The 14,288-nt window shown below is 34.2% G+C and overlaps 1 protein-coding gene across 3 annotated transcripts; it reads right to left on the reverse strand.

Moving 5' to 3' along the window:
- Positions 1–8,058: 8,058 nt before the first annotated feature.
- LOC128236138 (uncharacterized) lies at positions 8,059–13,056 on the reverse strand. Of its 3 annotated transcripts, none has more exons than XM_052951007.1 (8): positions 12,789–13,056; positions 12,358–12,660; positions 11,655–11,972; positions 11,104–11,385; positions 10,312–10,410; positions 10,055–10,189; positions 9,092–9,195; positions 8,059–8,815 (listed from the first exon to the last, which is right to left on the reverse strand). In XM_052951007.1, exons 1-8 carry the CDS (start codon positions 13,009–13,011, stop codon positions 8,639–8,641), a joined length of 1,641 nt encoding a protein of 546 aa, XP_052806967.1. In that variant the 5' UTR covers positions 13,012–13,056; the 3' UTR covers positions 8,059–8,638. The 3 variants fall into 3 exon arrangements, with proteins under 3 accessions (XP_052806967.1, XP_052806965.1, XP_052806966.1); XM_052951005.1 differs by having other exon boundaries at positions 10,312–10,617; XM_052951006.1 differs by lacking the exon at positions 10,055–10,189 and having other exon boundaries at positions 10,312–10,617.
- Positions 13,057–14,288: the final 1,232 nt, after the last annotated feature.

The raw sequence follows: 14,288 nt of genomic DNA on the forward strand, positions 1-14,288 counted from the left end.
TTATAACATACCAGAAAAACTGAATCCAACCCTCCGTAAGCGGCCGGAGTCCATTTGAGGAAGTCGTCTGACCAAATAATAAACAGATAGCCAGACACCTTGATACTCCAATCTTGATCGTTGAAGTCGATGATTGCTGATGGATCACTAGCGTGTTTGAAAATAAATAATACAGAAACAAGAAACATTGAACATCAGTATCTATTGAGTGCCGAAGCTGTTTATAGTTAATGACTGTTATAGTTCGACTATTCTCCATAAGCGATTTTATAGTTTACAACTGACACGTAAGTGTATGCTTTTTTCGGGGCCATGTTGTGTTAGTATACATTGTGCTTCAATTTACTGAACCAACTATGATTACATTTATGTCATGTGAGTACTTAAGGTTTATCGCTATGCAGATATTACGTTGAAAAATATATCTTGAAAGTTTGATGTGAATGAGAACAGTATTAAAATAAGGCTTCGGAAGAAGAATAAAACAAATTTTCTAGTTAATTTGCAAGAACATTTTGCTTCTAGAAGCATGAAATAGTAAGAGGAAATATACTTTACATATAATACATGATAAATACGTTTTGGAATGGGGACTTGTTATATATTTATACGACATATTAACTCATGGTTAAAATAGTTCAGGTTAGTTTACATACTCTCGAGGCACCTGCTTTTATAGGCATATTGAAAAAAAAACACCAATACTATATTCAATTAAATTTAGCGCCCTTTTCACTAATAAAAAGCTTTAATTTCAATATATCCTTCTAATCGGATACGATACCTTAATGTAATGTATTCGTGGTATCTTCTGATAGCAACAAGTTTTAAGCAACTACCAAAAATCAGCCGAACTTTGGTAGTGATAAACCAGTCATCATTATTATCTTCATAATTAAGATCAATTATTAATTTTGTTAAACTCCGCTTTAACACCAGCAACTTACACTCTCGTTATAATAAACACATTCAGGAAAAAAATAATTTCAAAACAAGACCTATTAATATATATTTTAAAACCAAATACCAAATTTATATAGAGAAACGACTCACAATATAAAGTGTATGAACAATACACGAAGACGGTTTCAGTCTGATTGACAACTGGCCTCACATCTTTGTTTTACCCGTCTAGTTAACAGCTTGGCAATCAAGGCCTTGGTTTCATAAGCAGTCTGCGCGTCTATCAGTCCTGTTAACCTCATTGCCAACAGGCACACAGTGTGCAAAATCCTTATGTTTTTACTCAGATTTTTGCGATATTTCACTTAAGAAGTTTGATGACAATTCTCTGAAATAGACAGACATATATTGTATTTATAACTGTGAACTTATGATAAGTTTTGAGAATTGCTATGTCGCGGCTGTAGATGGTGATTCTTGAAAGTGGATTCATCTTAAGCCGGTGTCGAAGGGATGGAGCGATGGAAGTTCCTTTACCACGGTTTGTATACTTTATAATGAATGTATTTGTTTCGATGAACCTCTCCTCAGGAGTGTATACGTATAAACGCTACGCGCTGCTCTTACGATGATGTTTGAAAATGGTACAATTTAAGACGAATATTTGAGATTTTAACTGAAACCATCGTTTGATTGGATAATCAAATCTTTCTGCGCTTGTTTCATATAAAGATGTTTGAAAACGGGCTTAAACTTGATAGCCAAGTACCCGGCAAAACGTGCCAAACACTCTGTTACCCGGCAACTTATCAATACCCTTACTAAGACGAACAGATAAAAAGGAACAGTACTGCTAGGGAATTATTATATGTTTGAACGTTCTTGACTAGGCTTGAAATTCAAAAGCATTTTATAAAAGTACTCAACCTTGTTTTAAAGGAGTCTACATAAGATTGAAAAAATATATTTCAAAACATATACAAATTGTACGTTTTACGTTCGAATGCATCGACAAGCATTTAGATTTATTATGTCTAATAGCAATTTGTTTAGTAAATCGACATTTGCATTGTTAGACATTTTTCTTAAGCTTAATTGTACTTCAATGTGACCTGTACATAGCTCTCATTCTCTATAGCGAAGTTTCCTTTAACATTCAGCACCCAAGCAGTTTATAGCAAGGGGCAAAACTTTACTACTGTCACATAAGTAACGATGTTTCTGCCATGTTAACGAAATTACGCGATAACTGACGAATTATGATATCTTGTCTAATTCAGAAAACCCTGACAATTTGTTTCCGGTGTTCAAACAAATAAATCTATTACCCCAATAATACTCAAAGATAACATAGGGAATTTGGTTTCTGATCAAAAGCTGGTGGCCAATAAAATGAACTCATTTTACATTAATATAAAAATATTAGAATATCTGGATCTCAGGTTAAAGATAAACACCCTAGTCTTAACAAAATAAAGGAACACTGCCAGATGTCGCCTGACTTTCACTTTACCCCGATTACCGATAAAGATATTTGAAAATACATTGACAGACTAAATCCAAAACAAGCAACTGGTATAGATCTGATTCCTCCAAAAATCATCATTGCTGGCAGATGCATAACATGTTCCCATCCGAAACATGGCCAATGAAATTTTTAGCCAAGGATTATTTCCAAGAAGTCTTAAGCTAGCACAAGCTACCCATATTTTCAAGAAAGATGACCCCTTTATTGAAAAGAACTATAGACCAGTCAGTATTTTACCATCAATGTCCAAATTATATTAAGGCTGACGGAAGACTAAAAAAAACCTTGATGAGAACAAATATGAAGGCGCAGTTCTTATGGACCTATCAAAATCATTCGACTGCCTGCCCCATGATCTCATTTTAGATAAGCTTAATGCATACGGTCTCTCAGCCCCAGCATGTAATCTTATTCACAGCTATCTTACAAACAGAAAGCAACATGTCAAACTTGGTCAAATTACCAGTAAGTGGAACTCAATCCTGAAAGGATCAATATTAAGGCCTTTAGTTTTTAACATTTTCTTAAACGACATCTTCTACTTTATTAGTAATGCAGCTTTGTATAATTAAGCAGATGACAATACTCTTTCTGTGTGTGATAAAAATTCTGACGTTGTTAAGACCACTCTTGAAGAAGAAAGTAACAATTTGATAAACTGGTTTACTTTCAATCAATTGCAGGCTAACCCTGACAAATTTTAGGCCATTTCAGTTGGCTCAAGGTCTGTTAAAGAAATGAAACTATTCAGTATACCTAATCACACCATTGTTTGTGAAGAGCAAGTGGTACGTTTAGATGTTGAGACCTATTATACCTCCTCTAAGCAATACTTTCAAAGGATTTTTACTATCATGCTAGATCAATTATAAGTTTTTTTTTACAAACTACAAATAGATGTACACAGCTGGTATTCCCTTGTATATTTTGCTACTTACAAATGTGTTACTTCAATGTAATGATTACCCTTTAAGTTATACTTTTAAAACAAATTACCATTTTACTGTGTTATATCAACTAGTGGAACCGTGTACGTGTGGACTGGCCGTACAGCCGGGAAAACTTGTTGGTGTAATCATTGTTCTCGATGCCATATCCAATGTTCCTATTTGTATCTGTATGCATGCTCCAATATGTGTTCATTTTAACATATATACTTTTATTTCCATGTCACAAGGTCTTTGCTATTTTTATTTGATATGTCTGTTATTCATGTCGGAAAAAAGCTCATTGAGCTAATGTTTCTTGTTAACACATACCCGACTTTAAATAAAGATCCTTGTATCTTGTATCTTGTATCTTGTAACACACTTACAATAAACTACCTTTGAGTGTTAAGTTATTGTCACAGAACAAAGAAAGTTCACTCCCTTTCAACAATGTTTAAACAATATAACACACTTATAGACATATTGGTAAATAATTACTCTTTATTGTACTAGGTTTATGACTTTCCCATCGTCGCCATTTCAAAACTGATCAGGCCATACATTTATCAATCTAAGTTTCACAGTATAACCATTGTCGGCATATCGGTTCGTTTTAAGATATAAAATAAGAAATACAATCTTTTACGAACTTGGAATTCATGACATGAATACTACTCACTACTACAATGTACGTCAGTTTTAGGTAACATGCGGACATTAAGCTGATTTCTACAGATTGGAGTGGCAATGATGATGGCCCTTACCAGTAAATATGCATTTTCTGTAACTTGAAAATAAAATGGTTAAATTTATCATTTTTCATCCTCTCTCCATCGTCAAATTTGTCATTTACAAAAAAACAACCAATCTTTCAATTTAAGTGAACAGGTTTGTTCTGATAATCACCCCCATTGAATTTGAAATGTCCGCTGGTTCTCGCTTTTATAAATACGTTTTAATGTTGAATTTTCATCACGTCACACAATCGGGGGCATGGCGTGTTTCAATATACGAGTAAATACGCCAGTAAAGTACAAGCACAACCATCTAAACGACACTTATAATGTCAGGTTTTATACCGATATTGGTGTAAAGGATGCTCATTTCATCTGGAACATTTACATGTGTCTATTATTATGCCATTTTATAACTTGCTTTGCAATATTAACCCTTAAATACCATCTCAATTATGGTTTCAACGGTCAAAACTATGTCATGTCTTGAATCGCACATTCAAATAACGTAACAAGGAACATTTGCCATTTTGAACTTCTTGAAGTTATAATAAGTCATTGATTGTGCCAAAACTATTGTATGTATGTAATCGGTCTTTGAGTACTTTGGGTGGGTGTGTGATTGGGTTTTTGGGTGTGTGAGTGAGTGAGTGAGTGAGTGAGTGAGTGAGTGAGTGAGTGAGTGAGTGAGTGAGTGAGTGAGTGAGTGAGTGAGTGAGTGAGTGAGTGAGTGAGTGAGTGAGTGAGTGAGTGAGTGAGTGAGTGAGTGAGTGAGTGAGTGAGTGAGTGAGTGAGTGAGTGAGTGAGTGAGTGAGTGAGTGAGTGAGTGAGTGAGTGAGTGAGTGAGTGAGTGAGTGAGTGAGTGAGTGAGTGAGTGAGTGAGTGAGTGAGTGAGTGAGTGAGTGAGTGAGTGAGTGAGTGAGTGAGTGAGTGAGTGAGTGAGTGAGTGAGTGAGTGAGTGAGTGAGTGAGTGAGTGAGTGAGTGAGTGAGTGAGTGAGTGAGTGAGTGAGTGAGTGAGTGAGTGAGTGAGTGAGTGAGTGAGTGAGTGAGTGAGTGAGTGAGTGAGTGAGTGAGTGAGTGAGTGAGTGAGTGAGTGAGTGAGTGAGTGAGTGAGTGAGTGAGTGAGTGAGTGAGTGAGTGAGTGAGTGAGTGAGTGAGTGAGTGAGTGAGTGAGTGAGTGAGTGAGTGAGTGAGTGAGTGAGTGAGTGAGTGAGTGAGTGAGTGAGTGAGTGAGTGAGTGAGTGAGTGAGTGAGTGAGTGAGTGAGTGAGTGAGTGAGTGAGTGAGTGAGTGAGTTCTAAAGGAGCAGTGGTGCTGATCTGTAAGAGCATTTGTATTCAGTTTTACATGCACTATTCATTTTTTAGCCTAATTTGATATATTCAGAATGGTAAACATTGGATATACCTATTTTAAATACGATTTTGAATATTAACAATATAAAAACAATCCCTAGTTTGGAATATGCTGTTGGTTTGTATAGAAATTTCCGGACATAGATGTCGCTCATTGACTGTTCAATACAGACAATTTCATAATTTTACGTCACTTGAACAAAACACCTTTAACAAGATATTTGTTTTTTGGAAAGATGCCTTGTTTTGTCGACATGCTGTAAAGTGAAATATAAAATAGCATCTGTTGTTGATATATTGTGATATTAAGAATAACGACAATCCTGAAATCATTTATTACAGAATTACTGTATTCCATAAGAAACTGTTTCAATCACCAATTATAATAAATCTAAACAGAGAATTGCGCCATCACCTTCATTTCCGACGTGTAAAGCCCACTTAAGAGGAAGCTGCGTTTGCTCCTCAGTATTTTGTGTGGAGATATCATCGTTGTAAAAGGACCTAGTAATGTTATCGTAATTACAGACGTTTGCAGCATGCCATAAGAATCATTTATAACTGGCGGTGATCTTGATAGCCGTGATTAAGTTTATATCGTGTCCACTTAAAAATTATTTATTTTTCATATTCCTTTTCACAAAGAACCATGTTTGAGAAATGCGAAGACGTGACTACTTTCATTTATTTATGGTAAACAATAATATGCACATAGGAATTTAAAAACAAATAAATCCCTATTTAAGAGCAATGAAGCCGGTGTATTTTAACAAGGGTCTTTGTTGTCGAATGAGGTATTCACATAATGGTTTTGGCCAACGTTTCTGTATGAACGTACTCGGTTTTGTTTCATTGGAAAAGGCAGAGGTTTGTTTAAGTGTTCAGAGGCAGGTATATATTCTATATATGTCTATCCCCTTTAAAGGTAAGCTATGCATTATAAAATAAATATAATAAACATGATCTTGTTATTTAGGTGATGTCATTCTTAATATGGTCGAGACAATTTGCTCAAGTTTCGTATCAAATAAATGATTGTTTGCACAATAATAAACAATGCTAAGACAATAACACACAATAACACATGGGTAAGCTCATTGCTTTTAAGACCTATAAAAACAACAAAATCAATATTACGAGTTTGATCAGCAGATTGACTGGCATTGTACACATTTCAACTATTGTTGCTCTCGCTATCTCCAGTTATTCATTTTCATGGTCTTAGCTTATGACCAGCATGAACTTCTTAACAGTAGAAATCAAATACATTCTCGAAGTCAACGATAAACCTGAGGCTATATATGAGTAGTAATGAATAAAACATTGGCCAGACGCAACGAGCAATTACAAATAATTCAACTGGAGCTCCGACTAGTTGGAATAGATGCCCTTTGCTATGAGACAGAAACTATTTATATTGTGACAAAAACAAAATTGAATTTACTTAATTCGATCAAATATGATGATTCTTTTTTTGATAAAAGGTAATTCTACAAGTACCCAGTTACAATTGAAAGTCAATAATTTCCAGTGAATTGAATTACAATGGATGCAGGGTTGTTAGTTGCTTCTGCAATAAGCTAACATATTCTGCTAATGTGTTTCAGTCTGGATAGTTAGGGTTCTGCTTTGTCCATCTATATGAATCATAATATAATTCCGTTCTTTTAAAACACAGTTTAATTTCCATTATTGTCAATTGGGAATCTCGAATTCTTTCATGCTTGCAATCAGAATGATCTTTCCCACAATTTGCAGGACACTGTTTTCCTCTTCATTTTAAATGGTGTGTTCTTTGTCTTTTGCGAAATCAATGCCTAAAACTCCTGTAATTTACGCTTTCATGATCTCACGAACTTTGCTGTCGACATCGTCCTTTCAATTGCCTTGTTTTGATATAATTTTAACAGATACATGTCGACAAACTACAGCAGAATTGTACTCGTTGATTAACTGAACCTGTGATCTTTGAAATGAATAACGCTAAAATATGAATTGCATACGCATATCTGTCACTTTTATGTCATATTGATTTATCCAGAGTTTTACTTTCATACCGTCTTTAAATGCTTTTCAAATCTAAAACAACTGGTTCGTTACATGACTAATGTACTTTCAACCAAAGTAACTTCGTTGATGAAGTTAAATTTGGGATATGGCGGTAATAAAAAATGCTTCAAAATTAACTATACTGTATATATACCGACCCCAATCATTGACAAAATGTATTCTAATCAGACTGCAAATGAGGGCAAATCTTGACCGTTGACCTAGTAACTATAACCGTATTATAGTGTGCATTTGTTGGCGTAAATAGTGTGTGTGTGTTTCTCAATACAATTGTGAATCAAATGTTATAATTAAGCAAATGGACGTGGTAAATATTTAACTCGGGTCGTTGTGTCCCTGAGCTTGATTCAATACATATCACATGACCACACGTCTTTTGATATCTTGTTGTTATAGGCTATTACTTTGTCCACATTGGGTTTCATTCAGCTCGCAATGGCAACTATATCTCCACATTATCAATAACAAAAATGAATGATTTTAGGTAAATTTTATTTTGTGCACAGATGTGCTTAAATGACCAGTATGACACAAAATTATATACAACAAATAACATCATGATATTCAAAAAAGAAGTAAAATAAAACTCATAGCAACTATAATAGAACAGGGTAACAGCCATAGACTCTATGTTGATAGTTGGACTTCTGGATCAGGCAATCCGATTACTCACACTATAAAAATACAATAGTAACAAAAACAACAAGCACAACGGCCAAACATAATGTATTGAAGTTTTGTTTAAAGCTTAACCTTGCTCAACCTCATAAGACCATCCACGGTATGTACACACACACACACACACAAACACACACATATATAATATATAAAAGTTTCCATTGAATAATGACTAAATAATGACTGAAAAATCAAAATATCGTTTATATTCAAAAGCTTCCAAGGTGCAATACAACAATACCTATATTTCCGGCTAATATCAATCATCTACGAAACTATGCACTCATATGATAAATAAATTAAAAAAGATATGACAATTGTACAAAAGGGAGGAAACAAATAACAATAAACGCCTTGAAACAGTTAGCGTAACTGAAATGATCATAGGAATTTCGAACAATACAAATCTGACTACATAGTAAAAACGACTCTCACGTAGTTTTATAAAGCGTGAATATAATTTGCATCCGGCGCGTTTGTCTGACTGTCGCTGTGGTCGGATGTAGTGTCCACATAGTCATAGTGGCTTACATTTTCATTTGAGAGGACTTTGTTTCCTTCCATATCCAAATGTTGAGGTGCGTTTGTGACCTGGATAGCATTTGTTGACACTCCTCTCTTCAAAAACATATATTTTAATATATTATTAGTATAATAAACATTACAGGATTAAAAAAACAATTATTTTTCTGTCATTTCAGAAATAAAATTTTACTGAGATTTTTTGTTATAATATCAATTATGGACGGAAGAAACAGATGGTTTAAACCGGCTTTTAATAACTTAATCTTTCACGCCTTTCAACATCGACATACATTTGAATCAGTACTCTCAGGAGAAACAGAATACGGTTCTTAGTCTACATTTCAAGGTTATAATTTAAAGACATCTTACTAGATTGTGAAGCGCAGTTGACTCAACATTAGACACCGTATCATACACATGTGTACATCGCTCTCTAACTGCAGTTTTCCTTCGGCGTAGAAGCGTTGCATAAACTGTGCCAAAGACGTAAATGCTTTTATCATTCATGTAATAACACATTTCTTGACATTTAAAACAAGATATTATGTATTTAAAGTCCGAAGGATACGAGGATATTTTAAAATGCCATTGCACTCATGTGATTATCAACAATTTATGCATTTTACCTTAAAATTTTAAAAGCGAAATTACCGATGTAACAAATAATCAAGTATGGCATTATAGCCTTTGTAAATACTCCAGCTGATTGCTCCATATGAACTCATGATCGATCCGAGGTTCATTGATAAAAAATGACGTCAGATTCATGTAAGGGGAGTGTTGTTTTGTGCAGCTTAATTTCATTCTGTGTACCACTTAAAAACATAACAGTTTATTTTTGGCTTCTAAGCATGTTTCCTTACCTTCCATTGTATTATCCAGTTTGTGGCATTGGTTTATACAATGTCTTTTAAAGAAGTTTCCCCTCCCTTCTGATTTTCCTGACATGTATATTCAAACTTACTATAATTTTTGAAACTTCTTTTATGTTTTTTCGTATACAGAGTCAATTTGTGCTGATCTTAGCAGTGATCTATACCTAGATATACAAACATGATCAACACCTCACAATTCTCAAAGCTGACTTTTGATAACAAATAAAATGCGTTCTGTAACAGATGAATAAAAATGAGTCTTCCTAAAGTAAAAACATTGTCAAAGGGCAACACGCGATGACAAATAGCTCTTCTTGAGTTCTGATAAAGACAAACAGATGGTGTTTTTACTATTAAAAATAATTCGAAACAAGGATCAAGAAAACTAAAATACGTATCGATCAAAAAAATCTTGATATGAATGTTTTATTTCCAATTAAAGTATTTACAAAATTACCATGAGGTTTACATCGCCTAAAGAGAAGTAAGGTTAACGTTAGAACAAGTAGACATAAAAGTGTTCCAGCTACGGCGTAGATGACCGACATAAACCACTTTTGGGTTAGAACTGGTGCAGAGTTGTTAGTTGAATCTGCAATTTGATAACATTTACCATATTTCAGTTTGCTTATCATAATTTGTAGCTATATTGTTGCTTTGATTTGTTTATAATAATTGCATTTCGCATATTCAAAATTATGAACACTAACGTACCTTGAACAGCTTGAAAGGAAATTGTGTATGTTTCATTGTTTGAATATGAAGACTCGTTCCCACAATTTACAGAACACTGTATCCTTTTCCCGTCCACATCTTTAGTAATGAAATAGAGAGCATTTGAAACACTTGTATAGCCGGAGCCACTGTTCTTTGTCCATTGTGAGGTCGATATAGGGTCAAGTAAGACGGAGTTGCTGCTCCAAGCAATTGCACATGGCATGCATTTTCCGCTGGTGTTGCAGGTTAAGTTAAGTATATTAGGAATGCTTTGTTTTACAATAGTTGCCTCCATAAATAGGTCTGAAACAGTGGATGTTCAATGCAAAAAAAAAAAAAAAAATAGATCTATGAAATGAAGTGGAAATATTTTGGATTTTTTTGTAGAAATACATTTTTAACACAGAAATATTTCATTTAAATCATGTTATCTGCGGATCGTATTGACATCGTTAAACATCCCATTAATATTTTATCAATTCGAAGAGAATTTGAGTTCTCTATTGTTTTGTATTTTGAAATAATGAAAATAACTTTGAAATCACAATGGCCGGAGCTTAATATTTCGATGTTATCATCCCAATCGAAAAATTATTCTATCCCCAATAAACTTTCAGTTTAAAATTAGAGTCAAAATTATAGTTGAAAGCAGAAAATACAGAATAAGGGTTTGGATGTACAGATAAAAGGTTCGTGTGATCTTACCCAATACAGTATACTTACTGAAGCATAGTAGCCCCATTTATTTAAAATATCATTTGAAACTGTGTTTGAAATGCTAATACTAACCCTCTGTCATTGAGCTTGAAACTGTCAAGGAATGTTTCAAAAGGTCCACTGATGTCCAAGCGTAGCAAATGTATGTGTTTAAACCATCTCCCGTATAATCCAGCGTTAAAAGGCATTCCTCTATTTGTGTACAAATCCTTAGCACAGTGGTATTTGCATCTTCCCATCTAAGCGTCCATTGTCCATTAGCATTACTGTCATCCACAAGACAGTTTACGGTCACTCTAGTATTTGGGCATAATTGAACAGGTGATGTCATGTTCAAATACAGAGTCGGACCACCTGAAATATACAACAGTACAAATTGTTGAAGAAGTAGAAGTAAACCGAACGCACAGTTAAGTTAAGAGAAAATGATAGTTATTATTCATTTTAAGATGAATTGAATTTAACTCTTGTTACAAGTTGGTAAAACGCATTGTATAAAAGATATGATAATAGTTCATTCCATAAGGTGGATCGTTTTAGAGAAGAAAGTAAATGGAAAAAGCAGTCACGGTTGGAAAAAGAAAGTTTGAAAAATCGACAAATAAATAAGATAGAGTACGTACCTGAGGAAGATACTGTGTAGTTTGTAGTCAAATGTGATTGAAAATGATCGCATCTTATTGAACAAGTAATAGTTCCCCCAGCCATGTATTTAGAAACACTGTAAAGCACGTTCGATACAGCACTATATCTCCCATTGTCACCATTCGTCCAATTGTTACTCTGAATGTATCTCAAATTACTGTTGTCGCTTGACCATTCAATTGTGCATGGCGGATTTGATTCATTCGTTTCACAAGAAACATTTAAGACACTGATAAAATAAGTGTTGTTGTATTTTGGTATTTTGTTAATGGACAGAGAAATGTTCGAAGGGGGGACTGAAATAAGGAAAAAAGAAAAAAAAATGTCTTGAACTTGAATTGGATAATATGAATGTATTTTATATTCTATCATACAGTTTATAAAAGTGTGAAACCCATTTATTATTATTGATTTGCCGTTTATCATTAAAATTGCCTTTGGTAGCACATTGTTACCATCCTTTTTTAAACGGATTAGTCTCCATAAATATTCGACTTGATAACACAATGCTTATTCATTCGGTAGTAGGTGCGTTTCTATAACTTTAATAACATCCTTACAAATAATTAAATTCCATAAAACGAGTATACAGCAAAGGTAAGTATAACTGAATGCAAACAACTGCTAACATTTAAATTATCTATTTCAATTCAAAGTCGAACTAACACAGATAAAACTTACATTTCATACTGATGTTTTTGCATACTGAGATATCATTAAAACCAAACTCGTATTTGCTCTTTCTGGTGCAGCACATCTCTTTTCCATTCCACGCTATGTTAGCCTTTGTCACTTTTGCTGAGCTTGTAAAAGTATGAGAAGATCCTTGGAAAGAATCAGTTTGTAGAACATCATCTAGCAAGACTGTGTCAATGTGCATTTCTATTGCCGGAGCTGGGATAGCATTGCGAACTGCACAAGATGCTGTTGAATTTTCTCCATCAAGGAATTCTGGAACTGTTAAGATGGGCGGGCTACCTTGCTCTGGATTCGAAAGACATTGATTTAATAATATTCAATATTATACACGATATAATAGTATAGGTTTCATCTCCACAAAACACCTAATTAGAGCTTGTCATTAAGTTATTAAGTAACCCATATTTGCTTACCCACGTTACATAGAATGCCATGCACTTCGTAAGGTGTTTCAAGGGCTGCATTTGAAACCTGACATGTCACATTCTGTCTTGACAGTCCAGCCATTTGTTGATGAGCGTTACGGAATCTGTACAACCCGTTGTTCTTTTCGGTTTCAGCAAGAACAAATGAATCCTGGCCCAGTGAAAGTACGACCTGTACGGGTTTTGTTCCATTATCAGTTATGCAATACATGTCGGAGCCTCCATAAACATAAATGCATTGTGTTGTATTAAAGTCATTGGACTTTGGAGCGAGTACAGGGTAACTAGGTTGCACTTGAAAAGAAGGAAACACATTTAAATCACCTTGCATATTAAATACCCTTTAAAATGCAGATTAAAAAGTAGTTTACATTGCTGCTTATGTAATGGTTATCAGAATCGTACTAGATTCTTCATACAATTTATTGATTCCTGTTTTTTTTCAAGCAGACGTATCTAATCGCATATAAATTTATACGTGTATGTACACTAAATATGGTATAATGCATGCAAAAGTACTATTAAGGAACCTAAAAAATGAAGCTGCACAGATTCCGTGGTGTCGACTGCATTGCACTCTAAATTATATGTTCCCTCGTCTCCTTCATCAAAATTGAATATTGTTAATGTAAAAAGATATACAGAACTGATTTTCTCCTCGTAAAAACCTTCTCGTAGCTGTATATCTTGTTGATTCTTCTGCCACGTTCGTCTAGTGTATATTTGACGCTGTATATAGTCATCGGACGGAAAATATCCCAATATAACGTCTTCACCGCGAACGACCGGGCTTAGAATCATGAGAGCACCACATTGACCAACAATATCTGTAAATTATAACACATTTATATATATAATTGACACAATAAAATAATAGTTTAGTGTTGTGTTTGGTTATTGCTCGTACTCACAAAGGAAATTAAGCAAAACTATTAGCAGTAATTGCCACATATTTAACAATAAATATTATTATTTTCCTACAATAAGTGTACCTTATTTACATGAATTTATTAAATAGAGTGAGATTTTTTTTTATCTTTTATGCATCTTCCTAAAGATACGATGATATAATCTATAGCAATTGATAATAACGGGCTTATGAAACAGATAAAAGTACACATAAGCTGACATCGACATGCCAAGAAGCAACAAATTACCATGATTGTGTAAGGAGGATTTAATGAAACAAACATAAAACACAAGTCAACAAATACAACGATATAAAATAAACAGTGACGTTACCGCATTGAAACGGTCTGCGATACATACCTTTCATATTTAGAGATAGCATTCGTGTTTTAATTGTTGTGTTTGTTGAACATCTGGCAAAGAAAACCGAATTGTTGTATTCAATTGAAGGCGTCCATTTTAAAAAGAACGACCCATATTCAAAATATCTGGAAACATTTGTTACCATTATTGTACGAAATGCTTTTCCCTTTTCCATCAAGTATCTCCATTCTACTTCACACCCCCAAGGATAGTGTG

This window comes from Mya arenaria, chromosome 5, assembly GCF_026914265.1.
Source record: "Mya arenaria isolate MELC-2E11 chromosome 5, ASM2691426v1".
NCBI classification, from domain to species: domain Eukaryota; kingdom Metazoa; phylum Mollusca; class Bivalvia; order Myida; family Myidae; genus Mya; species Mya arenaria.